The 25,039-nt window shown below is 37.4% G+C and overlaps 4 protein-coding genes across 4 annotated transcripts; 2 read left to right on the top strand and 2 right to left on the bottom strand.

The window, feature by feature from the left end:
• Window positions 1-102: 102 nt before the first annotated feature.
• Window positions 103-3,918, bottom strand: LOC148909988 (uncharacterized). Its single transcript, XM_089033154.1, has 2 exons — window positions 3,225-3,918; window positions 103-3,089 (listed from the first exon to the last, which is right to left on the bottom strand). The coding sequence occupies exons 1-2, from the start codon at window positions 3,827-3,829 to the stop codon at window positions 365-367; spliced, it is 3,330 nt and encodes a 1,109-aa protein (XP_088889280.1). The 5' UTR covers window positions 3,830-3,918; the 3' UTR covers window positions 103-364.
• A 5,571-nt stretch (window positions 3,919-9,489) lies between these two features.
• LOC148909987 (ethanolamine-phosphate cytidylyltransferase-like) lies at window positions 9,490-11,519 on the bottom strand. The gene is made up of 3 exons (XM_089033468.1): window positions 10,561-11,519; window positions 10,336-10,490; window positions 9,490-10,012 (listed from the first exon to the last, which is right to left on the bottom strand). Exons 1-3 carry the CDS (start codon window positions 11,428-11,430, stop codon window positions 9,895-9,897), a joined length of 1,143 nt encoding a protein of 380 aa, XP_088889594.1. The 5' UTR covers window positions 11,431-11,519; the 3' UTR covers window positions 9,490-9,894.
• Window positions 11,520-11,651: 132 nt separating this feature from the next.
• LOC148909986 (CDP-diacylglycerol--inositol 3-phosphatidyltransferase-like) lies at window positions 11,652-19,542 on the top strand. Its single transcript, XM_089033469.1, has 7 exons — window positions 11,652-11,914; window positions 13,510-13,644; window positions 14,178-14,217; window positions 14,712-14,825; window positions 16,367-16,445; window positions 17,176-17,257; window positions 17,534-19,542. Exons 1-7 carry the CDS (start codon window positions 11,881-11,883, stop codon window positions 17,692-17,694), a joined length of 645 nt encoding a protein of 214 aa, XP_088889595.1. The 5' UTR covers window positions 11,652-11,880; the 3' UTR covers window positions 17,695-19,542.
• A 150-nt stretch (window positions 19,543-19,692) lies between these two features.
• Window positions 19,693-24,772, top strand: LOC148909985 (CDP-diacylglycerol--inositol 3-phosphatidyltransferase-like). The gene is made up of 7 exons (XM_089033470.1): window positions 19,693-19,891; window positions 21,064-21,201; window positions 22,729-22,768; window positions 23,300-23,413; window positions 23,636-23,699; window positions 24,049-24,133; window positions 24,411-24,772. The coding sequence occupies exons 1-7, from the start codon at window positions 19,852-19,854 to the stop codon at window positions 24,566-24,568; spliced, it is 639 nt and encodes a 212-aa protein (XP_088889596.1). The 5' UTR covers window positions 19,693-19,851; the 3' UTR covers window positions 24,569-24,772.
• The last annotated feature ends 267 nt before the right edge of the window (window positions 24,773-25,039 follow it).

The following is a 25,039-nucleotide window of genomic DNA, read 5'->3' as shown; positions in this document are numbered from 1 at the left end:
CATCATTAGGGCGGATCAACTTTCAATAACGACAATTGAATATGCGTGTACATTCATAGGCATCAATGGACAATCAATAGCGCGTTTGTACATTCATAATAATAATAATAATAATAATAGTTTATTTATCCACATAACGCCTAGGAGCATTTCACATACTCGTTTAAAATGCGCACGTGCACTAATCTATTAAGAAATAACCTAAATTAAAGTGATATAAAATATAATATATATATGTATATATGCAATAAATATAAAATATGAAATGATAAATATCTATTTACAATGGGAAGTTAATAAAGGAAATAAGAAAAAAAAATATATATATATATATATATCCAATATATGATAAATAAAAATTTATCTAACGATATATAAAAGGTATGAAGTCTAATTTACGTATGATATTCTTAAAGCTATTTACGTTAACAGCATTTCTCGCATTAGATGGTAAATTGTTCCAAAGATGACTAGCTATGGATACAAAAGAATTAAGATGCCATTTACTGTTAAATGAATATTGCTCAAGTTTAGTACCAGAGCCTCTTAAATTATACTTAACTGTACGAAATTTGAAAAAGTCATTAATATATCTAGGGCCATTCCCTTTGATGCATTTAAAAAGTAAGACTAAAACTTGGAAATATCTCCTATGTTCTACGGTACGCATATTAATTGATTTAAGAATGCTGTCATAAGAATTAGATTTAGATAGGCCTAATAAAGTTCTAAGAATATAATAATTGGCTTCTTCTAATTTATTTGAGAGTGACTTAGATATTCCCACCAGCACAGGGCTACAATACTCAAGATGAGGCAAAATAAAAGCCCTATATAATTGAATCATAACATGCGCTGGAACTAAACGTCTTATTCTACGTAAAGCGTTTGTCTTAGCATAAGCCTTATTAAGCTGGACATTTAAATGTTCCTCAAAAGTTAATTTTGAGTCAATGGTAACGCCAAGTATCTTTAAAGAGTCCTTGATTTTCACAGGATTATCACCCAATAGAAGATTGTACTTGTAAGTGTTCGTTCCGATGACGAGAGCTTGAGTCTTTACAGTGTTGATTGACAGATGGTTACTAGTAACCCACTCCTTGATGGAGTTAAGTTCCTTGTTGATAGTATAGTTTAGTACCATAGGAGAGTAGTCAGCATAGTATTCAGTAGTGTCATCAGCATACATACGTAGAGATACTGTAGAGATGAAGTCATTCAAGTCATTCACAAAGATGTTGAACAGAAGCGGTCCAAGTAAGGATCCTTGAGGTACTCCAGCTGTTATTGGTTGCCACTCAGAAAATACGTTGTCAACCCGAACTCTTTGGCGGCGACCAAGGAGATAGGCTTTCATAAGAAGAATTGCATCTGTGTTAAAGCCGTAGGCTTTAAGCTTTGCAATAAGCAAATTATGGTTGATGGAATCAAAGGCTTTGCTGAGATCTACTGCTATGGTAACAATTCCTTTCCTATCATCTAAACTTGCACGCCAATCATCAATTATTTTAATTAGAGCTGTACAACAGGAATGTCCCTTTAAAAATCCAGACAAGTTGTTAGAAAAATGAGGAGAAATAGCAGTATATATTTGATCATATAAAACTTTCTCGTAGATTTTGGAAATGGTCGATAAAATGGAAATTGGACGATAGTTAGTTTTATCAGTTTCGTCCGATCTTTTATGAATCGGTGTCACATTACTAGATTTCCATTCCAGAGGACATGACTGACTGCAAATGAAACAATTGATGAGACGTGTAATTTCGCAAGATAAAATTGTTGACGAGAACTTGAGGACTTTAGGAGATATCTTGTCAATACCAACTGACTTTTTGGGGTTAAGTTTATCCAAAATATCCTTTATATACGGTTCATCTACCATGTGAAAATCAAAGTTGAGATCACAGTTCTTCATTCCAATACGACGTATGCTTGGGTGATCAGAAAAATCGTTCGAGGTAGAATCATATGAACCAGCAGCATTAATGAAATAATCATTCAAGGTTTCAGCTACAAGTTTAGAATCAGATAATAAGGCGTTATTTTCAATCAGTTGAATTTTGTTTGAACCAGAAGATTTACTGTTGGGCATCAAGGGTCTCATCTTCTTCCAAAACTCACCAGGATTCTTTATATTATTTGAGGCTTTATAACAAAAGGCCTTTGTTTCTTTACGTTTGAGAGATCTAACTTTATTCCGTTGTTTACGATACAACTCCCAGGAGTTGACTGTTGGATTTTTCTTGTGTTGTTTAAAAAGACGATTGCGACGAGATATCTCACGCGATATTTCAGGCGTTATCCATGGTAATTGGTCAGATCTTATTTGCTTCTTCTTTAAGGGAGCGTGTAAATCCAGTATGTCTTTATAAAGTTTTGACCAATGATCCCAGATTTCATCAGCATCGTCGTAACTAAACGCAGTATGCCATGGAACGTTTTGCAGAGCAGAAATAAAATCCTCTTCTTTAAAGTTCTTGAAGCTGCGATATTCAATAGTGCGAGGTTTAGGTCTCGGTAATTTGCATTTTCTGATAATATAAATAAGGTCATGGTCACTGATTCCGAGAGGTAAGGTGCCACTAGTTGCATAGCGCTCAGCATGACTAGACAAAATGACGTCAATCAATGTTTTGGATTTTTCAGTAACTCGAGTCGGTTCGGATATTTGGTTAACAAAGCAAAACTTTCTGCAGAACTCAACCAGTGTTTTATTAGGTTTTCTTCCATCCAGCTCGTTTTCATACATGTCCATATTTAAGTCTCCCACTATAAGAATCTCATTTCGTAATCTAAAAATCTCCTCAGCAGTCGTAGATAAAGATTGGATAAAGTCAGATATTTTGCATTTACCTGGAGATCTGTAACAGGCAAGCACAATAAATCGAGAGTTGGTAGAGTCCTTTAAATCCAAGCACATGCACTCCAAATCATCAGGTTCGATTTTATGTCTTCTGTAAGCGACCAAATCGTCACGTACGTATGCCAATAAACCACCACCACCTTTTTTACGGTCTCGTCGCAATAAGCGATAACCAGGATGTTTGAGTTTGGAATCTGATACGGTCTTGTCGATTTTAGTCTCACTAATAAAGAATACATCAAATAATTTACGGTTGAGAATGACTTTGACTTCGTCCAGTTTATTCAACAGTCCATTGATATTAATATGAGCCAGTTTCAAGTTGTATTTATAATAATTGTTGACATTAGATTCATACCATTCGATAGAATCTTCTCCGGCTTCCTGGCCATTAAAGGACTTGTTGTTCTTGTCTTCACTCTGATTATCATTAAAACTATCGTTAAAAGGATTATCAATGAAGGGTAAAACATCAGAGATACATGTTGGACAGGTCCAATTGCCTTCAGAGCTATTTTTCAGCCTCAGAAAATCCTTAGGAGTAAATGCTTGACACTTGATATGGTGTGAACGGTTGCAAATATCACAACTCAGAACTCGGTGGTTTTTAGCGATGGTTCGACCACAAGTCTGACATTTATCAGGACCAGGATTTAAACATATATCTCCACTGATAAATAGACGAATTAGATGGAATCCAGAGACAGAATTTGAATGGTACTTAATTCGAGAAGAGAAGTAACCTTTCCCACGTGCTATACGAATTATTAGGCGTTTGTGGTTCCACGAACAAGAATGGAAATTTCTTACTTCAATCTTCACGGAATCTCCACCAAAAGACAAATTATTGCTAGATAAGACTTCGTTGAATCCATTAGTTCCATATTCATATGAAAAGATAAGCCATAGAGCAATAAAATTGAGCAAAAATACAGAGCGACAGTAAAGACGTCTGCACGCCATGTGAAATAAAGCGCTCGATATGCGCGGAATGTATTTTCTTGTGCGCGAAATTCAACTTCAATAACACCAAATGACAAACAATTGCATTTATGGACAATCATTTACCCAAAAGTGAAAATTCATTAGTGCTATTAGCATAATCATTGACAATCTATAACGCGCTTGGACAATCATGAGGGTCAACGTTATATTCTATAGCGTGGTTCGACAAACATTTGCATGATTCGAATAAACAATAAGAGAAATAAAACAATCATTAGCGGTTTTTTTTTAATCACTTTAATACATATAAAAAACTCAGGAAACTGCCTCCATAATAGCGGCTGCGTAGGAGAATAGCAATTAGCTCACTTAAAGCAGCAATTAAAGCCGACATCAGCCGTCCAGAGATCCAACAACATACGAACTATTGGGCTGAGGCAAGACGACAAGGGATTGCTCTAGGTCTCTACAGAAAGCAGTTGCTAATGGAAGGGTTCCAGAGAAATGTGGCAACCATCACTATCGCTAAATGTGATCAGTGGTTCAGATATATGCAAACGTATTTGCCACGATGTATAAATGGCGAAGAAATTGAAGGCTAAAATAGTTTTTTTAAAAATCGCTAATGATTGTTTTATTTCTCTTATTGTTTATTCGAATCATGCAAATGTTTGTCGAACCACGCTATAGAATATAACGTTGACCCTCATGATTGTCCAAGCGCGTTATAGATTGTCAATGATTATGCTAATAGCACTAATGAATTTTCACTTTTGGGTAAATGATTGTCCATAAATGCAATTGTCTGTCATTTGGTGTTATTGAAGTTGAATTTCGCGCACAAGAAAATACATTCCGCGCATATGAATGAACAAACGCGCTATTGATTGTCCATTGCTGCCTATGAATGTACACGCATATTCAATTGTCGTTATTGAAAGTTGATCCGCGCTAATGATGTTACTTGTGGTGTTGATGAAAGTACATTACACGTTATTGATACAACTATTGGCACAAATGAATGTACATTTTCTGTTAATGAATGGCAAAAGGTGTATTTCATCGGTTTCAGAAGCGCTTTCAAGGATATTTTATGGTCATCTGCATACTGAAAGCGGAAGTTTCATCGAACCTGGTTGACAAAAATGATATAGTATACCTTTTGAGTTTTCCTTTGATGTCTAGAGCTTGAGTTTTCTTTTAGGCGTGCTTTCGTATCGACGAAAAACGAAACAGTCAAAACTCGCCCATTCTCTCAACTGTAAACTGACAAAATTTCTATGAACTTTTTTGGCGTCCTTCCAATCTAAGTTTTGATTGGTTCTTCATTTCTTCGATTGTTTGGGAAACACAGCTGGCGTAGCGGTGAGGTAGAGCGCTTTCCTCTTACTAAGGCTATCCAGGTTTGATTCCCGGACACAATCTCTTGTGTGAGTAGAATTTTTTGTTGGTTTTCTCTTGTGCTTTGAGAGTTTACTTTACTCCATTTTTCTTACCTTCTGTCAAAATCAACTTCTAAGTTCCAAATGGAATTCAGTGGATGAAAGAGGTACCCTGTGGTTGTTTTGTGTACGCTAGATATGGTTTATCATCTAGATAGTTCGTTATTTTTCCCACCCATATTTGAAGGTACGTTTTTCAATGTATGTGGGGGGGGGGGGGGGCGGCTGGGGCTTCAGGGGGGAGGGGGTCATTTATAATTTTACGGAAGATCAAACCTTTTTATTTCGAAGAAAGCTTAATAGGAGGGTCGTGAATTGTTTTAGGCTACATACATTTTTAGAAAGTTTACTGCGAATCCCCAAGCCCTTTTCCCACAGTAAAAAACGTACCTTCCCTGAGTGACCACAGAGGGCAGCTGCAATCGAATGATAGTTGGAAACAAGTACAATTTGCTGCAAATCGGTAAAAGCTGCGGCAAATAATTCAAAAGTTACTTAGAAAATAAAGCAAAATATGACAAAATAAAACAAACGTTGCTAAGAACTTCTGCGCACGCATGGTAAAGGAAGAACTGGAACTAGCAGAGTGTTTAGCAAATCGGAGATGGCGGCCAATTTGGCGAACGCGATATTTTATAGTTCAGAAGTGCTATGTAGCGCCGCCAAGTTTTGCTTTGCTTTTATTTGCTTGCAGCTGTCCCCTGTGGACCACCGTACGTAATAGAACAATTTTCGTACTGCAGGCTGTGGAAAGCTCAGTGCATGCCGTATGTGTGCCTTGCCGTGCCTTTACTTGCCTTGATTGGCTGTTTTTTTCCCTTGGCAATGTGAATGTTCTATAGCCCTATGTGCCATGAAGCGCGATAATGATAGGATAACAGGTAATGTGATTGGTCTGGCAGTGTCGTGTTTTAGCTTGATCGTGTCCGCGCCCGCGTGTTTCGGGTATTTGATTGGATGGAGAGTAAATTCTCGCGCAATGTGATTGGTCTGGCGTATGTCTTGCCGTGTCATGTCCACGTTCGTGACACGGGCTTTTCATCTGCGGGCATGGCATGCATTCTGTAGGGTCTGACGCAAAAGCCATTCTTGGTTTGCAATCATTCCCAAGTAAAATAACGAAAGCCATGGTCGCCGTGTTAGAAGATGTAACAGAATTTGTTAAAAATATCTTTTTTCAAATTCTTCCAACATAACGGCTTGAATCATTTGCATTACATTGCATTGTGGAACTGATTTCCAAGCTAGTGTTTATTTTGTGCTCTTAAAAGCAGTGCCACAATGCAATGCAATGCCAAATCGACCCATCTCAATTGAGGGCTTTATATTCCAAGGAAAGGGGTTGTCCATGGGAGTTCTAAGGTGCCTGTGACCCCTGTTATTGGTCAGATTGGTGGAGAGAGACTCTACCTCATTTTGGGAATTCCTCGATAACCCCCTGATAGGAATTTACCCCCAAACATAGGAATCCCGCAGACCTTTGTTATAATATGATCCAACAAATCCTGAAGAAATCCTTAGAAAGAAGAAAAATTATATTAATTTGAGATCTTTACCTTAGGGGAGAGGGGTTGGTACAAAAACAGTTCAGTTGCCCAAATTATAAATCATTTGACCAAGATCAAAGTACCAAGGCTCTAACAAATAAAACACGTTATGACAAAACTCTTTGTTATTCGAGGTATTTACTTGTATTTTATACTTTATTTGTATCATAAAGTATGGGGGGTGGGCGGGGGGCAAATTCAGGGGGTGGGTCACATAATTTTGAACTCCTTCATTGGGGTGGGCTGATAAAATTTGACAACTAAAAAGGGTGGGCCATGTACTGTTTAATAAACGAGCAGGAGTGTTTTATCGGGTATAAAACACGAGGCGCAGCCGAGTGGTTTTAGACCCGATAAGACACGATCTGCGAGTTTATTAAACGGCTTAGAAAACTCATGATGTATGTTCTCGTATTGTACAGAATTCTTTACGAAATGAACCAAGTTTGATAGAGAAAATCCAAGTTAAAGTTTATGCAAATGAAGATGAATCTATATCAGATATAAAATCACCTTCATGGTCATGATTTCTATTGTGTTTTCTTCATGAATTATTAATGAGTTTTCTAATACGAAATAGAGTATTATAATTGTCATCATCGGAATTTCTCAAGGGAATTTGCAGTTGCAGAGGATCTGGTTAGGAAGTATGTAGAACATCTGTAGTACCTTCGAATGAAAAATTAAAAGGGCAAATGAAAAGAAAAAATTAAGGAAGCAGAGAAACTTAAAGCATGCGAAGACTATGACTGGAAAGACATGCAAGAAAGCAGAATGCTTAAGAAGCAGAGGGTTGTAATCTTGGACCTCTTTTTAAAAAAGCACAACTTGCTCAAGCGCAAAATGTACAAAAGTGAGAAAGTCCAAGTAATAAATGCTTGGCTGTCTATGCAGCTTTTAAATACTACGACAAGTACAACAGAGGAAGAGCATGAAGAAGATGGTACTTCACGCGAGGACACTGAAGATGATGATAATTCATGTGAGGAACCTGATGAGGATACTGAAGATTTGGATAGCGACGAAGAAACTTACATTGTTACTCATGAAATAGGAATTACTGATAGTGGGGAAGACGCTGACAGAGACAAAGAAGAAGCCGAAACAGTCAATGTTACAAGAAGTGGCAGACGTGTGCAACCAAGAACATTCTTTTGGGATTTAGATTGAATATAGGTAAATCTGATCAGTGGATCCTTCTTTCAGGGGTGGGTCATCTGCAATATTGCTTCTAAACTGGGGTTGGGTCATCACATTTTCAGCATCATTTTATAATGGGCGAAGACACCCCTATATTTTATGACCAGTCCCTAAAGTGAATTTCATTTCAACTTGTTATAAATATTGCTAACTTCATTTATGAGCTAATTTATACTCTTTAGCCCTTCCAACATGGCCTGCCATGTCTTTTGTTATTTAATTCTCTTGGGAATGGTTGAAAACCATCAATGAGAAAATAGTAGCTATTTAGTGACTAATAGTTGCTATCAACCAGACACAAATGGTCTCTTGTGTTATTTGTCTTTGTGTAATGAATGTTCTGTTGAGTCATAGCAACTATGAGTCACTAAAGTACTTTTCTATTAACTGGGCATACAGAAATTGGCCAACGCTGTTGCAGTATCCCTACCATACTTATATGCATATGCTAATTAACTCATTATGTTTTTTAGCATGGTGAAGTTCGTCAATCAATCAATAGTACTATTTGTCAGTATCAACTTTGTTTTTATTGCATGGTTTTGCTGCATGTGCTCTAGTAGATTAATTACTACTATCTGTTAATAATAATCATTATTATTGCATTGCATTTTTTAATAATAATTTTACAAATTAAAAATCGTACAGAGTGCCCTGAAAAACCATTAGCGGAATTGGAAATGTTTGTGGATCATCTCCTTTTGACTAGGAGCCAACTTGAAACAAGATATGCAATTTTGCCCATGAAAATCAAATAGCATTTTTGATCTACCCAAAATTTTATGATTAATTTCATGGGAAGCATGGGTGGTGTAGCAGTGAGAGCGCTCGCCTCTCACCAATTGCGGCCTGGGTTCGAGTCCCGACAAGCTTGGTGTTGAATGTGAGTTGAGCTTTTTGTTGGTTCTCTCCTGTGCTTCTAGGGTTTTCCGGGTTCTCCAGTTTTCTTCCCTCTGTAAAAACCAAGTACTATATTCTAATTCAATCCTAGGAGATATTCACGATAAGGCTAACCTCAATATCTCCTTTCACACTCACTGATGCAAATAAATTAGTGATTTTAAACCTGTCTTATGTCCGTCATCAAAATATTCCACAGAGATATCCATTTATCTACCCACCATTTGTAAGGTCACAGTAAATAGTTTGCCCAACAAATTTACCACAAATAATTGCATTATTTCTCACAGGGTTCATGGTAAGGTAACCATTTAAAATTCAAGGACTATTCAAGGACCCAAAAATGAATTTTCAAGAAGTATGTTCAGCTAACTATTCCAAAGTTTTACACAGTGGTTGCACTGTCATGGCCGACTTTCATGTTTTCCGATCTTTCTGACTAGATCTATTTCAGAACCATGCAAGCAATGACTGAAGCAAAAATTCAAGAAGATTTCAAGGAGTTTTGCTGAAATCGTAAAATTCAAGAGCTTTTCAAGTGCCCTTGAAAACGTGAATTAAATTCAAGGAGTTTAAGGAGTAGCACAAGCCCTGTTCACATATTTTATTCACAGCTACCCCTCCCAAAAATTGACAATAAACAATTTGGCATTCCAAAATGGTTAACATTAAAATTCAATGAAAGCCATCACAATAAACTTTCTTTACATGGGGGCAAGAAACACTAAGAAATTTTGAGATTAGGTAGAATACAAACCTATGGAAATCAACCCATAAAATACTAAATCCTCACCACCCATCCCCTATTCCTTCTCAAAATAAAAATAATGTAAAATGCCAGTTTTAGTTAGTATGGTAAAAAAATCCTCGAACATTATGGATTTTGATGTGAATAATAATTAGAATTAACAACCAAATTGATATGGTATTTATCTATTAAAAAAGTTATCTGTTTAAAGGTACAACCAACACTGAGGGTGGAAGGAGCTAGTGCTTAAACTATTTTGTTATTCTCCTTAGAGGATTCAAGAGCTTCCATTTGTCGCTGTAATGCATCGTAAGAAGCCCGTTCTTTTGCTTCCTTTTTCTTGTTTCTTTCCTCATACTTCAACCTAAACGAGAATTATGGATTATTATAAATACATCAGACTCAGTTGTGCATTGCTTATTGAAGTTTGTTTGCTTCTGATTGTTACAAGCTGGAATGCTGCATGTGGGTACATCATGATTGTCAACTTTGTAAGACAAGAACAACATAGTGGAACTAAGTTACTGCCATCATTTTATATCATGTTATCGTAGGGTTGGTAAAGCTGTAGCCCAACCCCCCCCCCCCACAGCTGAGTCTCTCTCTTCACAGGCACCTATCAAGAGTAGTCCTGGTTGGAGAATGCATGGAGTAAAAAGAAAGCAATAGCATAAAATAGATACTTACTTATTACGAATGATTCTTGCAACGATGTCAGCTGTAGTGATGTTACTAGTGCTATCAAGGATCTTGAATGTTCCCATTCTTCTAGGAATCTCATAGGGATCATTGCCATTGGGATCTTCCATTATGGGAGTTTGCCCATGAACAACTACATCAACCTACCACATCAGGCATTTATTTTAATATAAAGTTAGGCAGGGTAGGAAGGATAAAATGATCAATGTTTACCTTAAACTGATTCATTAATTCCTCAGATACCCTGTAAGGTGCACCAATTATGACCTGATCAACATATCGGCAGGCCAGAACACTAAGCACCCTCTCGTGCAGGTTCATAATTGGGTAGTTACTACCCTTGTAGCGATTCACTACCTGGTCAGTATGTAAACCAACAATCAGATAGTCACCCTCTGCTTTGGCCTTTTCCAGGAAATCCAGAAAACCAACATGGAAAAGATCAAATGCACCTGCTGCGTAGACAATTCTGTCTTCTTGATTTGGCTCCTTCCCATCTGAAAACTGAACAATTCTTTGGGTGGTGGGGAGAAAATGAGAAACACACGTCCAGGGGCTCTTAGCTGCTGAGTCAGAACTGGCACTGCTGACTTGTTCTGGGTCTAAGGCGCTTATAGGAATTCCTTTATCGAAATGATCTTTGGTCAACAACAACATACGTCCCACTAGATTAGTAGTGGATACCCCAGCAGTCCTCTTACATTCCTTGTACCTCCGAGCGTCTTTCACTATTTGATATGTGTCTGTGCCATCAGCTGATAAAGTGATGTCATCACCGTGAACACAGAACTCACAACCATGAGAATCCATTGTCTCTAGAGTTGTGATATAAGGAGCATCTTCAACTATTTCATCAACCCATTTGATTGCACGGACCATCTTGTACCGCTCTTCTTGGTTAAAGACGGGGGGACCCTTGTGATGAGCAATTTCTTCATCGCTGTGAACACCTACAATCAGGTAATCTCCCATTGCCTTGGCTTGGCGTAGCGCATTGGCGTGTCCAAAATGCACCATATCGAAACAGCCATCAGTCCATACTCTTACTTGTTTTTTACGCTTGCTGTCTTGCTCATCGGGCATCTTAATTCCGTATTATTTGGATCTTTTTAGAGAGATTGATGAAATATTTCCACGCTGAGAAAATACAACAGAGAAAGAGGCGGTCCACGAAGCGCTTTCCATCTCGTGCTCTCTGATTGGTTCGATTCGATCAGGTGCCTGAATTACTTCATTCTGATTGGTCAAATTAACAGCAGCTGAGAATAAACTTCTAAGAAGACACAGCTCGTCGACAAGTTAAATATTTACCTCAATTATTTGCATTTTTTTTGAAGCATTCGCTAAGTATTTCGAACTTTTTTGAGTGAAAGAGCTTAAAATTTGAAATTTCTTTTGCTCAGGGTCCCTTCTGGTTTCTTTAGCATTTAATAGGACCGTTTTTCGTCATTTCTTTGGGCATCTTCCATCTTGACAAGGAGTTCGTGACATCTTGGTTGAAAAAATACGTAAAACCTTGTTTCATTGAGGAAGATGGGAGTGTTTCTCTTTATACCTAACCTGATAGGTAAGTTATTCACTGATATTTCGATTTTATTTGAAAGTGAATAACTTTGTGGGCCTTTTCATCGTCTTCAGGAATAACAGCATCTGTCCAATCAACTGGGGGGAGGGGTTGGGAGGTTTGGGAGATGGGTAGGAATGGTCTGGGGTTTTGGTGCTTATTCCTTCAACAACAATGACTGTGACAATTTTAATCTTAATCTAATGCAAATAAAAAATTGGGAAAGAGCATACCCCAAATCAAAATATGGCGACCAATTTAAATAGCTGTTGTTTTGCACCGACTAATGATTGACTAGCCTTTCATACATGTGAAAACGCTTTTATGTTTCCACGTGCACACAAGGCTAGTCAGTCGCTAGTTAGTGTAGAACAATAGTTATTCAAGTTGGTTGCCATATTTCTGTTCGGTGAATACCGAAAATAGCAAATTGGGAAAGTTTGAAGTGGTTTTTATTTGTATTGAATTCAAATTTGTTTTACTTATTCTAACCATTTGCATGAAGATGCAGAAGGGAAAAGTCCCGGGGGGGGGGTACTCCACCAGAATTTGGGTAGGGGTGTTCCGCTGGGATTCTGAAAGGGGTACCCTGTTTATGACAAAAGAAAATCGTATTTGTAGACCCTGTTTATGACAAAAGATATAATTAATTGCACTGAGTTCCTGTTTCAATTATCATGTCATCTCACGTATCATTTTTTTACGACCATGGTAACCAGTTTCAGTCAATACGAAAGTAGAAATCCTGAATATGACAAGAAACTCAGGAAGAATTTGGACCTTGAGTGAAATTGCATACCCTGTTTATGACAAGAAGCTCGAAAAACCATACCCTGTTCAGCGGATCATCCCCGTATAGTTCATATATGGGAGTACCCCCCCCCCCCCAGGGGGAAAAGTAATTCATGTAAATTTGATAACAATTACAGTACCTTCCAATCACACAGAAAAAAATTGGTTTCTGAGTTTTGATGGACATTGATCAAGGTGCTTCTACGACACTCCATAGGTACGCTCCCTTGAAAACTTTTTCTGTTCTGAAAATGTCATAAAAATACTTTGGTTAATGCCCACTGAAACCCTATTTTATCGCAATGACAAATTGTAATATTTCACACGTGTGATTGGTAAGTATTGTGATGGTAAAAAGATAGGTTATTTAGCCACCAGAAAATAAGTTGCCCTTCTAGCTAGCAGACAAAGAAATGATACTCAAGGAATTGATATTACATTTTATCATATAGATATCGAAGAAATACCAGTTTTTCTCTAGTGTCGAAAACTTGATATCTTTCACCAGTGGAAGATACCATATCTTTCACATGTGAAGATATCGCTGTTGACATAGTAACATATTTTAATAAAGAATTTTTGAGCTTTTGTTTTATTGAAGTTCCATCGATGTCTATATAATAAACAGAACATTACATGGCCGCTTGGAGTGCGCTCACTCGTGAGATATCAATTGAACACTCGAAGATAAAATTCGTATCTCCGCTCGCCCATGCAATATCCTCTATTTATCTGAATATGGATCAAAATTATGTCCAAGTGGATTGAGTCTATAGTCAATGAACAATTTATCTTGATGTTCACAGGCTATTTAAGAATTATATTGGCATTTGCTTCGTTTTACTACATGCCGTTTGATTATGTCAAGGCAACAGTGGCTTACATAGTGAGTGGGTTGTTGGATGCAGTTGATGGTCATGCAGCAAGATACTTCAACCAAAGTAAGCACTATACCCGACAAATATACAGGTTTTTGTCAAGCATGTGAATACAGGTTTTTGTCAAGCATATTGAAATGAATTATATTCGTATGTAAATAATGTCAGCACAGGAGAAATAGACCATTTTCAAGTTCCAAATTACCACTGTATTTCTTGATTAAGAACTCATTTACACAGAGTTACCCTCGATTTTGTGCAGAATGTTCACATGTTCCAGTCAAGGTCCGTCAATATTTCAAAGTGTTTGTGTTAAAGTTATGAACTTTACTTTACCATTGGTATTTGTGAATATTTAAACACAGATACCACAGAGGCTAACCCTGTGTAAATGAGTCTGTAATCAAGGAACATAGTGGTAATTTTAAACTCAAAACTGGTTTTTTATGCTAGGAAAAGTACAAATAAAGCTTTGAAAAATGTCATATTGTGACCAGAGCTCCTTAAAGCATAAAATCTTGTGTAAATATATTACAATTATGTATCCATTATAATCTATAATTATACTGTAATATTAATGGTTAATTGTCCAATAGGTACAAAGTTTGGTGCATTCCTTGACATGTTGACAGATAGGTACGTGCACCATATGTATGTCAAAAGACATTTTCAATTTGTGATTTACGAGAGATCACTCAAGAGATGTAACACTTATTGAATTGCAGCCCATTTAACCAACTTCCAAAGGAAAGACATAACATCCAATTGCACACATAGATATCGGTAATAGGGAGCTTAAGCATGGATGATGAAACACACGGCAACGACAACTGGAAGTCGGATTGTTGCGTGTTTAAGGTACTGAACATGTCTATACGAGTGCACTAGTAATTTTGTCTTTATTGGCAATGGAATTTCCAGTTGTAAACTAATCACACAAAAATTCAAGTTACTCTTGCTTTTTATTATATCTCTAGTTATCTTTAAATTATCCTGCTAAAAACAAATTCCTTGATCCAGGGGTTTCATCCCTGATGTCTTTATTCCATCGTCGTTGTGTGTTTCCAAGTCAATGCTTACGCTCCCTAATATAAAAACTAAAACTGTAATCATAATTAATCTTGTCTTAGGTGTGTGACAACATGTTTGTTGATGATGCTGTCTGTCTTCTATCCATCCTATCTTTTCATTTTCCAAACACTGGTTGCCCTTGACATCACCAGTCACTGGATTCATGTGCAAAGGTAAAAACGTTTAATTTTGAGGTGATGTATTTTTCATTTCAGATCACATGTCATTCCCTAGAGTATCATTTCATCAATATAAATACAACTCAAATAAATAGATCTTATTAGACATTTTAGGGTAGAATATAAATCGATATGATTTTGAGTTTGCTGTATTTTGCCCAGCCAAATAGGGCACAACAAAATACAAAGATGAGAACAAAATGTCCACTAGTATTCTACCCATAAAAAAATCATGAATAATTAATGACCTTAGAACAATACAAAATCACTACCGTGAAGGTATCTGTAAACCCTGATACAGAATTCGCCCTGATTTGCATAAGGTTGACTTTGAAATATTTCGGCCAAATTACATTTAATGTTAAAATTTTTACTCTAAAAAAGAAGCATTAATCTAGACATTTTTTAAGTAATATATGATATTCATGTGAGATCTGTATGAGGTTTTAAATCCTCATACAGATCTCACACGAATATAATATATATATTACTAATAATTTAATGTCTAATAAGTTATTTATTATACAATTGAGCTTACTTTTTACCAAAAAGAAGCTGGCTTCAAAACAATTTTTTTGAACTAGTTTTCAAAACTGTTTTTTTTACTATACAAGTTAACTTAGGCTCTAGGCTTTCTTCTGCATTAGTTTTACTCTAACTTCAAAAGTTGGATAATAAAGAATCTTATTTCTAGGAGAATGAAACAGTCTGAAACATGGTGCCTTATCAGGGACAAAATTATATCACTTCTGACAGCAATGATTTGTTTCGATAGAACCCAGGGGGGTACTGCCCTATATTCGCTATACAGGGTATATAAAATCGCTCTCGCTCTGGGACAGGGTATATGAAATCAAGCTCTCTCCTCTCTGAAACAGGGTATCCATTTTTGCACAACCAGAAAAGGGTATGGTTTTCAGTGATATTGCTCTGGAACAGGGTATGAATTTCAGTGATTTTACTCTGGAACAGGGTCAGGGTTCAGAGGGCTCAGTGGCACATCCCTACCCTAAACGGGCAAGAGTGCCCCCCCCCCCCCCCCCCCCCGGCGATAGAAGTTCTTTCAGCATGCCGACTTTCAAACAAGATCTTTAATCAAATGCTTGCAATTTTTTTACGTTTTGCGATTGACTTGCAAAAATTATTCCAATATAAACACAGTAGTCAACCAATCAGTGTGCACGTTACATCTCAAATGTATTATCCAGCCAATTAGGGTGTGCAATATATTTCAAAACAAATTATAGCAGCTATTTTAATGTATGTGGGGCACGGTGTAAAGCCTGGGTCTAACTAGGAAAATAAATGTAATGTATATATATTTTAACATCTTCATATAATTCTTACTTATTTTACCACATATTTTAAGTGTTTAATTGTAATTTGTAAAGCGACATTGGACAGAAATGGAAATGGCGCTATATAAGAATAAAGTTATTGTTGTTGTTGTCGTTGTTGTTGTTATTATTATTATTATTATTATTATTATTATTATTAAATGAACCATATTGATAAAGTATAATGGATTGTTGCAGTGCCTTGATGAAAGGAGATACAAGCCATAAGAAAATTGACCTTTCTGGAAACTACTTTTTGAGAATCTATTACAAGAAGGTGACGAAAAACCACAACCATTTTTTAATGGACCTTTCTCGCGTGGCACCATGTGAGAATATGAGAATCAAATTATTTGTTTAACCACGTGTAACCTGGTCCTGAAGCACTTCCATTCTCTACTTTCCCATACCAATAATACTTTGCAGCTTTGCAGGGGGTATTGCAGAGATACAGTATAAAAACTGCGCTTATTTTGCTGAAGGCTGATCAGACAATGTTAAAAATACTTTATCTGATAACCAAATATAAAATAAAGAAATAAAACACAGAAAAAGATGGAAGCTTGAAGAAGTTTAAAGTAAATTTTAAACAACTTTTCATGAGTCAATATATTTTCTGTAACACCAAACCTCTTGATCCTCTGAATGCTCAAAATTAACTTGGAATAAACTGATAATCAGTATTGTATAGATAAAGGCAGGTATAGTATATTTTCAATTGAAGAATGTTTCAATTTGGGACAGTTTTTGATTCGTTACCCCCCTGAGGCAAAGCATTATGGGCTATGGAAAAGTAGAGAATGTGTGACCACACAGAGGAAATCTTTCATTCCAGTGAGCACGGCTGCTACGTGATACAGGCTCTTTTTTTTTTCATTCCTCTCTCATAACTCTCTTCAACCTTTCTGCCTTTTTTTTCCCTTTGTTAGTGTTTTTTCCATCATAATTTATTGTCAAGTAAAAATTTTATTTTCCATTTTTTTACAAAATTTTCTGCCTTTTCACAGTTAATCCTGTTTATCTTCTGTGCTGGAAATGAGCTTTTCTTTTGTTTGTTGTATCTCCTTCACTTCACTTCTGGTCCAGTTAGTGAGTATTTACCAATACCAGTTCAACTCACAGTTCTTGACGAAAAGAGTTACTGCACTTTAATCTATAATCTTGCCTTGCCTTGCCTCGCCTTGCCTCACCTTGCCTTGCCTCGCTTCATTGGCCTTGTCCCACCCCCTTCCCCACTTCCCCTCACAGTGTCTTGCTTGATACCATTGCTCACAAAGGAGTGACCCTGTGCAACAAGAAAGGATTGTGTAACCTATTCCCCCACGTCATTAATTTCCCATTGTAATTAGGATTTTGTTGCCCTAGTGACCATTGCTGGAATGTCATTTGGATTATGGAAAGCTCTCGCTTGGGTGACGGCACCAATTTGCTTCTTGAAACAAACAGTCAGTGTTATTCAGTTGTACGCAGCTTGTTATAATGTTGTACTTATTGACGAGGCAGAGAGAGCCAAAGTCACCAATTGACTAGACATGGAGTTGCAGCAGTAGATGACAGAGAGAGGAAGACAGTACATTTTATTTAAAGGGCAGTCATTATCAGCAAAAGTCTCATGTATGGTAATTTAAGAAACTCAAGACATAGAAGTCTTAAATAAGCAACAAACAAAAGACATAGAGTGCAATATAACCATGAAACTTTAAGTAATACTAAATAGCACAATTTCATGCAAATTCCATTGTTTTTATGTTGTTTAATTAACACTTTTTCGTACTATTTAGTAATTAGTGTTTCACGGATTAATTTTTTGCACTCTAGTTATACATGTGTATAGACATGATTTTAACCTATGACTTTGCTGTGTCAAGGTATTGATTAAATTAAAAATTAATAACAAGGCTAGGGTCAAATTTCAATCCTGTGCTATTATATATAGGCATCTGATTGGTTTGGAGAATTCAAAAGATAATGGGAAGCATGGCGTAGCGGTGTGAGCGCTCGCCTCTCATCAATGCGACCGGAGTTCGAGTCCCGACGGGTTCAGTGTTGTATATGAGTAGAGTTGTTTGTTGGTTCTCTCCTGTGCTTCGAGGGTTTTCCGGGTTCTCCGGTTTTCCTCCCTCTGAAAAATCAACTCCTAAATTCCAATTCGATCACGGAATGAGGGGCACAGGTTTGTTAGCCACTGGCTATTAAGTGCTACCCTCGTGAAAAAAGGACAGTTTTTTTTTATGCTATGAACCTCTGGACCTCAGGGTAGTGTGACCGAAGGTGATTCCTAAGCCACATGGAATTATCTTACCATTGTGCCTTCAAAAATCATATTGCATCTTTTGACGGAAATTCAGTGAGTGTTGAAGTTTGAACTGTGAAAGGGGATATAACAAGATATTTAGGTTGACTTATATATACATATATATTATGTAAATTTTAAACAAATAATGGGATAAATTTAAAGGGACACTTGGACGAAAATCAATAAAAATTGGAAATGACTTGAACTTGTTTAAACTTATCTATATGGCCCCAATAGTAGCCAAGCAAAATGTTTCCTTCACAATCAAAAGTGGTGGGAAAAAATTATCAATTTTATTCAGCATCTAAATTGTGGGTAAATGACGTCATTTACTCAACCCTATCGTTCTTTTCGCTTTTATCCCAAAATATCGCAACAGCGAGTGGCTCCCAGGCTAAAATTTTCACTAATCTGATTTTCATAATCATTATTGAGTCATATTATCCTCAAATACTTCAATTATTTGAACTTTCAAAAATCAGGGTGTTTTCATCCAAGTGCCTCTTTAAGGTGGCTCTGCCCAATATCTTTGCATGAGCACCTACCAACACTGAACCTTCCATACCTTAGGTGACTCAACCCAATATCTTTGCATGAGCACTTTCCAACATTGAACCTCCCATACCTTAGGTGACTCAACCCAATATCTTTGCATGAGCACTTTCCAACATTGAACCTCCCATACCTTAGGTGACTCAACCCAATATTTTTGCATGAGCACCTACCAACATTGAACCTCCCATACTTTAGGTGACTCAACCCAATATTTTTGCATGAGCACCTACCAACATTGAACCTCCCATACCTTAGGTGACTCAACCCAATATTTTTGCATGAGCACCTACCAACATTGGACCTCCCATACCTTAAGTGACTCAACCCAATATTTTTTGCATGAGTACTTACCATGCCTTAAATTCCGATTTCATAGCAACTAGAACACATGTTACATATAGATTAAACTACAATTTAATGTTTTTTTCGAGGAGATCGGATTACATATCACGTTGTAATGACGTCACTTTATTGTTTTGATCCACAGGGGGCAGAGGGCTATAAATCATGTTATAAATCATCAGTCGTTTCTCTTGTCTTGTTGATCTCACGCTGTGGTTGATGGGAAGGATTTAGTGAGTTCCCTGTGCGAAGCGTCGTTACTTTTTTCTCCTTCCCACGGATCTTTGCGCACCGCGATCCGTAGCGGCAAAAGGTAACGACTGGGTACAAGTCTGAGGTTCTGGATGTAACACATGACTGGTTCGTCACTATAGTCTTATTTATTTGCATAAAGTTGTTGTTTTATAGGTACCCTTTAGGTCACTAAAAATGTCGAATTAGTGCATTAGTCGGGCTGTACCCAGGCTATATTCTATACCATTGATCTATCATGAGGTGGAAGGTTCTATTCTACGTTCCAAACCTCATAGGTAAGTGACTGATGCGAGCCAGTGCCAATATATTGAGTTTTGAATTCTACGAACAAACTCGTAAATAATCATTAATTTTCGCAATTGGCATCCCAAAGAAGGTTCCTGAGTAAGACGGTTTAAAAAGACTAAAGAATAACAATTCTCGGAACCGTTCAACTCAGAGAACCAAACCGCGATTTTCGGCTTCGTTAAACGATTGCAGCAAAGCCGAAAATTATACGGTGATTTGCATGATGGAAATTATATACAGTCAATGTCATTAACGTTGTCCACCGAAAAAAGACATTTACACATTTAGACTAAAAGAAATATCACGTGTTTCCTCGAATGTTCTGTCATAAAACAAACGCTGAAATACAATTCTCCATCTTAAATCCTCACTAAATGGTCGGGGCATTCTGGATTTTCGATTCACGAGTTGAATTTTACATTTAAAGTTCAGACTCACTTTAGTCTAAATGTCTAAATGTGTAAATGCCCCTTTTCGGTGGACAACGTTAATGACATTGACTGTATTTAAATGGCCATCATCCAGCTCATTTGACCTAGTCTCTTCAAGTTTGGTGTGCAAACGTCTTTTTGGTTTTCTATCGAAACTAAAGATCAAAAATTGTCAAAGCCAAATTTTAGTTTTTAGTGACGTCACACTTGAGTGCTTGCAGTAGTTGTGCTAATTGTATCGTTTCTTGTGATTTAATTAATGCTATTTAGTACGCATTAGTACTCAATAGTTTAAAGTATTGTATGCTTTTAGAGTGCAAATAATATATCCGTGAAATATTAGTAATAATAGCTTACACTATTTTATGCTAATTCTATTGTTTTCTTTTGTTTAACTAGCGTTATTTTGAACAATTTAGGCCCCGTCCACGCGTATCCGCAATTTTTTTTTTTTTTTGCGGATACGGGTTGTGTCCACACGTGTCCTCAAATTTTTGTGTCCGTATCCGCAAATTTTACGAAAACGGATACGTGTGGACGGTGAAAACGATTCGAATACGCTGCGTGTGGACGCAAACATTTTCGTATCCGCAAAAAATAATTTGCGGACACAAAAATTTCCGGATACGTGTGGACGGGGCCTTAGTAATTAGCGTTTCACGGATATATTGTTTGTACTCTAGCGTTTGTACTTTATTTGAAATCTTTGTCTTCTTTGTCACCTTCAGGTTACTTAAGGGTTGTCATAATGGTAGCATCTTTTTATTACATGAATTCTAGTCCCTACCTGGCTGCAAGTCTCTATCTACTCAGTCAAGTGATCCTTGACCTCTTGGATGGATATGCCGCGAGATCGTTGAATCAATGTAAGAATAAAAAGTAACAGAGTCCAGGCGTAGTTAATCGAATTCAGAAAACACTGAATTCGATTAAATTCTTCGATTGCACGTTACGTCACGGCGGCCATGTTGGTGCCATTTAACAAAAGATTTCTTATTAGCATCCATTGTTAGTGGCACCACAATGGTCGCCATGCTTTTGTCTTTTAAATGCTTGCAACCCATCAATTGACTTTCCAAACGCCGAACAACCTGAGTATCTGGAGGCATAACACTAATGTACTAACAAATCACTCTTGATTGTAAGCTGTACGGCTGCTAATCACGCCTTAATATGCAGCCCGTAAAGTCCTCCACTGGTCATTAATGTAAAACGCATTGAGACGTTGTATAAATGTGCTATATAAGAACCTCGCATTATTAGGCTCTCATGTGAAGAGGGGTAGTCCCCGTTCCTCTCTCCCTACTCTGGGCCCTGATACTCGTGTTAAATTATTTGCCGATAGTGCTGATGCAAATAATATTGCTTGCAAGACACTAAGAAATCACGATATTTTGTTATAACCGAGTTCAATAATCCGTTTATCATTCAAATTATTTTTTCCCGTTTTCTTTTTGTGCTTTTGTTGTTTTTGCTATTCACCATTTTCCATACATCAGTTCACTGGTCAAACACAAAGCATTCAGTCGAGGTTGCAAAGTTCAAATTTGAATAATGCTTTAAAAGTACCTTGACGCCTTGCTTGAGCGCTTTGTGTTTGACCAGAGAACCAATGTATGGAAAATGCTGAATCTACTACCGAATACGCCAAGTCACAGTGAAGCAAGTCTCGTACCCAGAGCTCCTCGGTAACGAGACTGCAGGGAAACGAGCCATATATGTTGACAAATGCGACGTTACTGCGCATAATCAAACTGTTGCTTACAGAAAAACGGCTTTGCTTTGGGATGGCCACCGTCATGCGCATGAGCAGGCAGTTATTTGTCATTATCTCGGCCAATCAAAACTACGGATAAAATAGTTTAAATAATCAAACTGATCTGCAATCAATGGCAATCGGAGCTTCGTTTCGAACGTTCCATCGGTGTACCTCCTCAATCAAGGACCGTTGGGGCTTATTCTTTTTCAGTGGTTTTTGGACTGGGAGCTTATTGGAGGTCTGGGGCTTACTAGAAGGCGGACTCACAACGTTCCTTAGGGGGGGTGGGGGCGTATTTCTTTTTGACGTCTCAAACTGCCTTATTCTAATACGGCTGGGGTCTTAATAAAGGAAATACGGACGAGTATGTTCAATTGACACTATTTTGTTGTGAATATTATTGTGTTGAATTGATTTTGTCAATCGAAGATTGGGTTCAATGTAATCGAACAAGCCCGTGGGGGTGGGTGTGTGGGATAGCATGGCCAGGCATGTCATGACCTGGCAATATATAATTACAAATCCCCACGCTTCCCCCCTTCCCCCCGGATGGTAATACCATCAACATTAGACATTGTCTAAAGATAGCGGGGCTGCAAATCCAAACATACCATCCAACTTTTTCACTTTGTAGGTTCTAAGTTTGGAGCATTGTTTGACATGGTTTTGGACAGGTGAGGAAAACGTTTGTTCTGTGTTTGTTTGACCAAGAAAGCGAGTATTTGTTGCTCCAACGAATTCACCGATTAGTCAGTTAGATAAATGATAGATACTTTACTTTATGACCTCAATACTTGGCCAAAATTAGTTATGTAGTCACAATAAGGCGTTGCCGAATCATATCGTGGTAAAAAAGGGGACATACAACGCTAAACCATCAGAAATGTGTTTTTTACTTTAAAAAAAAAACACGTGAAAAGTGCGCGAACGATCTCAACTTTGTGCCCAGGGTCCCCTCACAATAAGGAGTGAGGACCCTGAGGACAAGGTCGCGAGCAATTTATAATTTGTTGCCGTAAATTGTTGGTATGTTCACTTTATTACGACGGCCATCAATCGATCAGAAATCGAGAATATTAACATTAGTGGTAAAAAATCCTGTTGGTTTAAAGAGTTTACTGCGAATCCCACAGCCATCACTCCCTCCCCCCCCCCCCCCCTTACCTACTCTAAGCCGTGTTGATGATATATGTTTGTTACTCCAGGGCGTCTATGAATGGATTGCTGATGGCCCTACATGACTTATACCCACAGTATTCCTTTTGGATCAAATTATATTCGTTTATAATGTTGATATCCATAACCTTTTACATCGTCTGGTAAGTGAAGATAAGTAACCATGTAAACTGGATAGCACTTGATATATAGCCACAGTGGTTAACAAATTCTTTGGACCAAAGAATAATATTCCCAAGAGAATGACTCACCTGGTGTGAAATGGGTAAACATTTAAGTCCAAGTGGATTGGTTTTATAATCAACGACACTAGTTGTTGCGAGCGTCCAAAAATCTCATCGTAATATTTCTTTTTTTTTTGACAGGCGTCATATGGCACCAAAAGCCGTAAAGCCAGGTTTTTACAACAAGACATACTTCTTTGGAAGTGTTAGTTGATTTTGAATTGTTACAACAACTATGCATGTCCCTAGACAAACACTGTAGCTACGTTTTAATATAAGTTTCCCAAAACATCCCCCCAAAACAAATAACCCTAAATAATTTTATTCAATGTCCCAATAGAGGCTTTGCACCATCACGTGATGGCAGGAATAATTGATTCTGGTCTAATCTCTCTATAGTTATGCCCCCTGTCATGGCTACCATCACTTGATGGTGCAAAGCCTCTATTAGTCTCCTACGAAGCCGCTATTAGTGTTAACGCTCGCTCCCGTATGTAATAGCGGCTGCGCAGAACACTTTGTCCTAATGAAAACTCCTTCAACGTTTCCTTTAGTTCCTGTTTGAACACATCGTATGGATCGGGGGCGAGTTATTTCCTGTCCTACTGTACCTGTTGTACTTTACTAAGGGCCCACAAGGTACGTCACATCCCCACAGCCCTCCCCTAAATTACAGGCTCTGAACCATTCACAAACTGCAGAATTGCCATGGTAGTGATACAATTGTACAAGAGAATGAATGTAGAAGGTAGAGAGGGTATTATAGTGGGAGGAAAGTAGGGATGGAGGTATAGAGGGTAATATAGGAAGACTATGTAGGAGAGGTACAGTGATTGGTATATAGGGGGATGAATGTAGGACATAAATCAGTATAAGGATTAACAAGCTAAAACTTCTTTTTTTTTTTTTTTTTTAGTAAATCTAGGTTCAAGTTTAGGAGAAATTCGTTTGCTCGTACCACTGGCATATGTCTGTTTCTTCTGCGCGTCGTACATGTTTGGTATGGTCTTCTGGATGTTATTCGAAGCTGCTCTCTATTTTGTAAACCTTGACGAGGATAAAAAAAGTGACTGAAAACCTTTTCAATTTATCGATGTAAGAATTCCTTTTAAACGCACTCTATAAGTGGTGAGGTAAAGATGAATCTGAGATTTCTTACTCGTGCAGAAGTTGTATTTTCATAATTCTTACAACTTCAATGGAGTGCTGTTCTCGACCAAAAAATGCACACATAATTTCTACCAACCTGTCATATTTTAATAAACATTTTTTAGCTTTTATTGTATTTTTTAAAAATCTTACTTCAAAAGACATATTTTCCATTACTACACCCCCAGCTCTTCAGTGCTCATACGACCCAGAAGATCCTCGCTCATGGAAATCTATTTGTTTAAAATGCAATTCAGTCCGTTGCCTCCTCAGTCCTTTAAAGGTGCGAGGTGCGAACACTCGGTGCAATATTGCACGCAAAAAAATTGAATCGAAGTGACACGTTACAACAAAATCACGCAACACCCTACTATGCTTTGAAATTTGGTCAGCGGT

This window comes from Actinia tenebrosa, unplaced genomic scaffold (genome assembly GCF_029948245.1).
Source record: "Actinia tenebrosa isolate PJP-AT-01 unplaced genomic scaffold, QUT_ActTen_1.0 PGA_scaffold1__47_contigs__length_23844297, whole genome shotgun sequence".
In the NCBI taxonomy this organism is placed as follows: Eukaryota; Metazoa; Cnidaria; class Anthozoa; order Actiniaria; family Actiniidae; genus Actinia; species Actinia tenebrosa.
This window is presented reverse-complemented; position numbering and strand designations above follow the sequence as displayed.

What these genes read in the sequence shown, in the direction of transcription:
- LOC148909988 (XM_089033154.1), bottom strand. Translation starts at nt 3,829, where the DNA reads ATGGCGTGCAGACGTCTTTACTGTCGCTCTGTATTTTTGCTCAATTTT. An exon ending in GGAGAAGATTCTATCGAATG is followed by an intron (nt 3,090 to 3,224) that starts GTATGAATCTAA and finishes ATTCTTTATTAG; the next exon opens with TGAGACTAAAATCGACAAGA.
- LOC148909986 (XM_089033469.1), top strand. Translation starts at nt 11,881, where the DNA reads ATGGGAGTGTTTCTCTTTATACCTAACCTGATAG. An exon ending in CTTGACATGTTGACAGATAG is followed by an intron (nt 14,218 to 14,711) that starts GTACGTGCACCA and finishes ATCTTGTCTTAG; the next exon opens with GTGTGTGACAACATGTTTGT. An exon ending in CTTCACTTCTGGTCCAGTTA is followed by an intron (nt 17,258 to 17,533) that starts GTGAGTATTTAC and finishes TTGTTGCCCTAG; the next exon opens with TGACCATTGCTGGAATGTCA.
- LOC148909987 (XM_089033468.1), bottom strand. Translation starts at nt 11,430, where the DNA reads ATGCCCGATGAGCAAGACAGCAAGCGTAAAAAACAAGTAAGAGTATGG. An exon ending in AATTAATGAATCAGTTTAAG is followed by an intron (nt 10,491 to 10,560) that starts GTAAACATTGAT and finishes CTGATGTGGTAG; the next exon opens with GTTGATGTAGTTGTTCATGG. An exon ending in GCAAGAATCATTCGTAATAA is followed by an intron (nt 10,013 to 10,335) that starts GTAAGTATCTAT and finishes ATTCTCGTTTAG; the next exon opens with GTTGAAGTATGAGGAAAGAA.
- LOC148909985 (XM_089033470.1), top strand. Translation starts at nt 19,852, where the DNA reads ATGAGGTGGAAGGTTCTATTCTACGTTCCAAACCTCATAG. An exon ending in TTTGACATGGTTTTGGACAG is followed by an intron (nt 22,769 to 23,299) that starts GTGAGGAAAACG and finishes TTGTTACTCCAG; the next exon opens with GGCGTCTATGAATGGATTGC. An exon ending in AGACATACTTCTTTGGAAGT is followed by an intron (nt 23,700 to 24,048) that starts GTTAGTTGATTT and finishes CGTTTCCTTTAG; the next exon opens with TTCCTGTTTGAACACATCGT.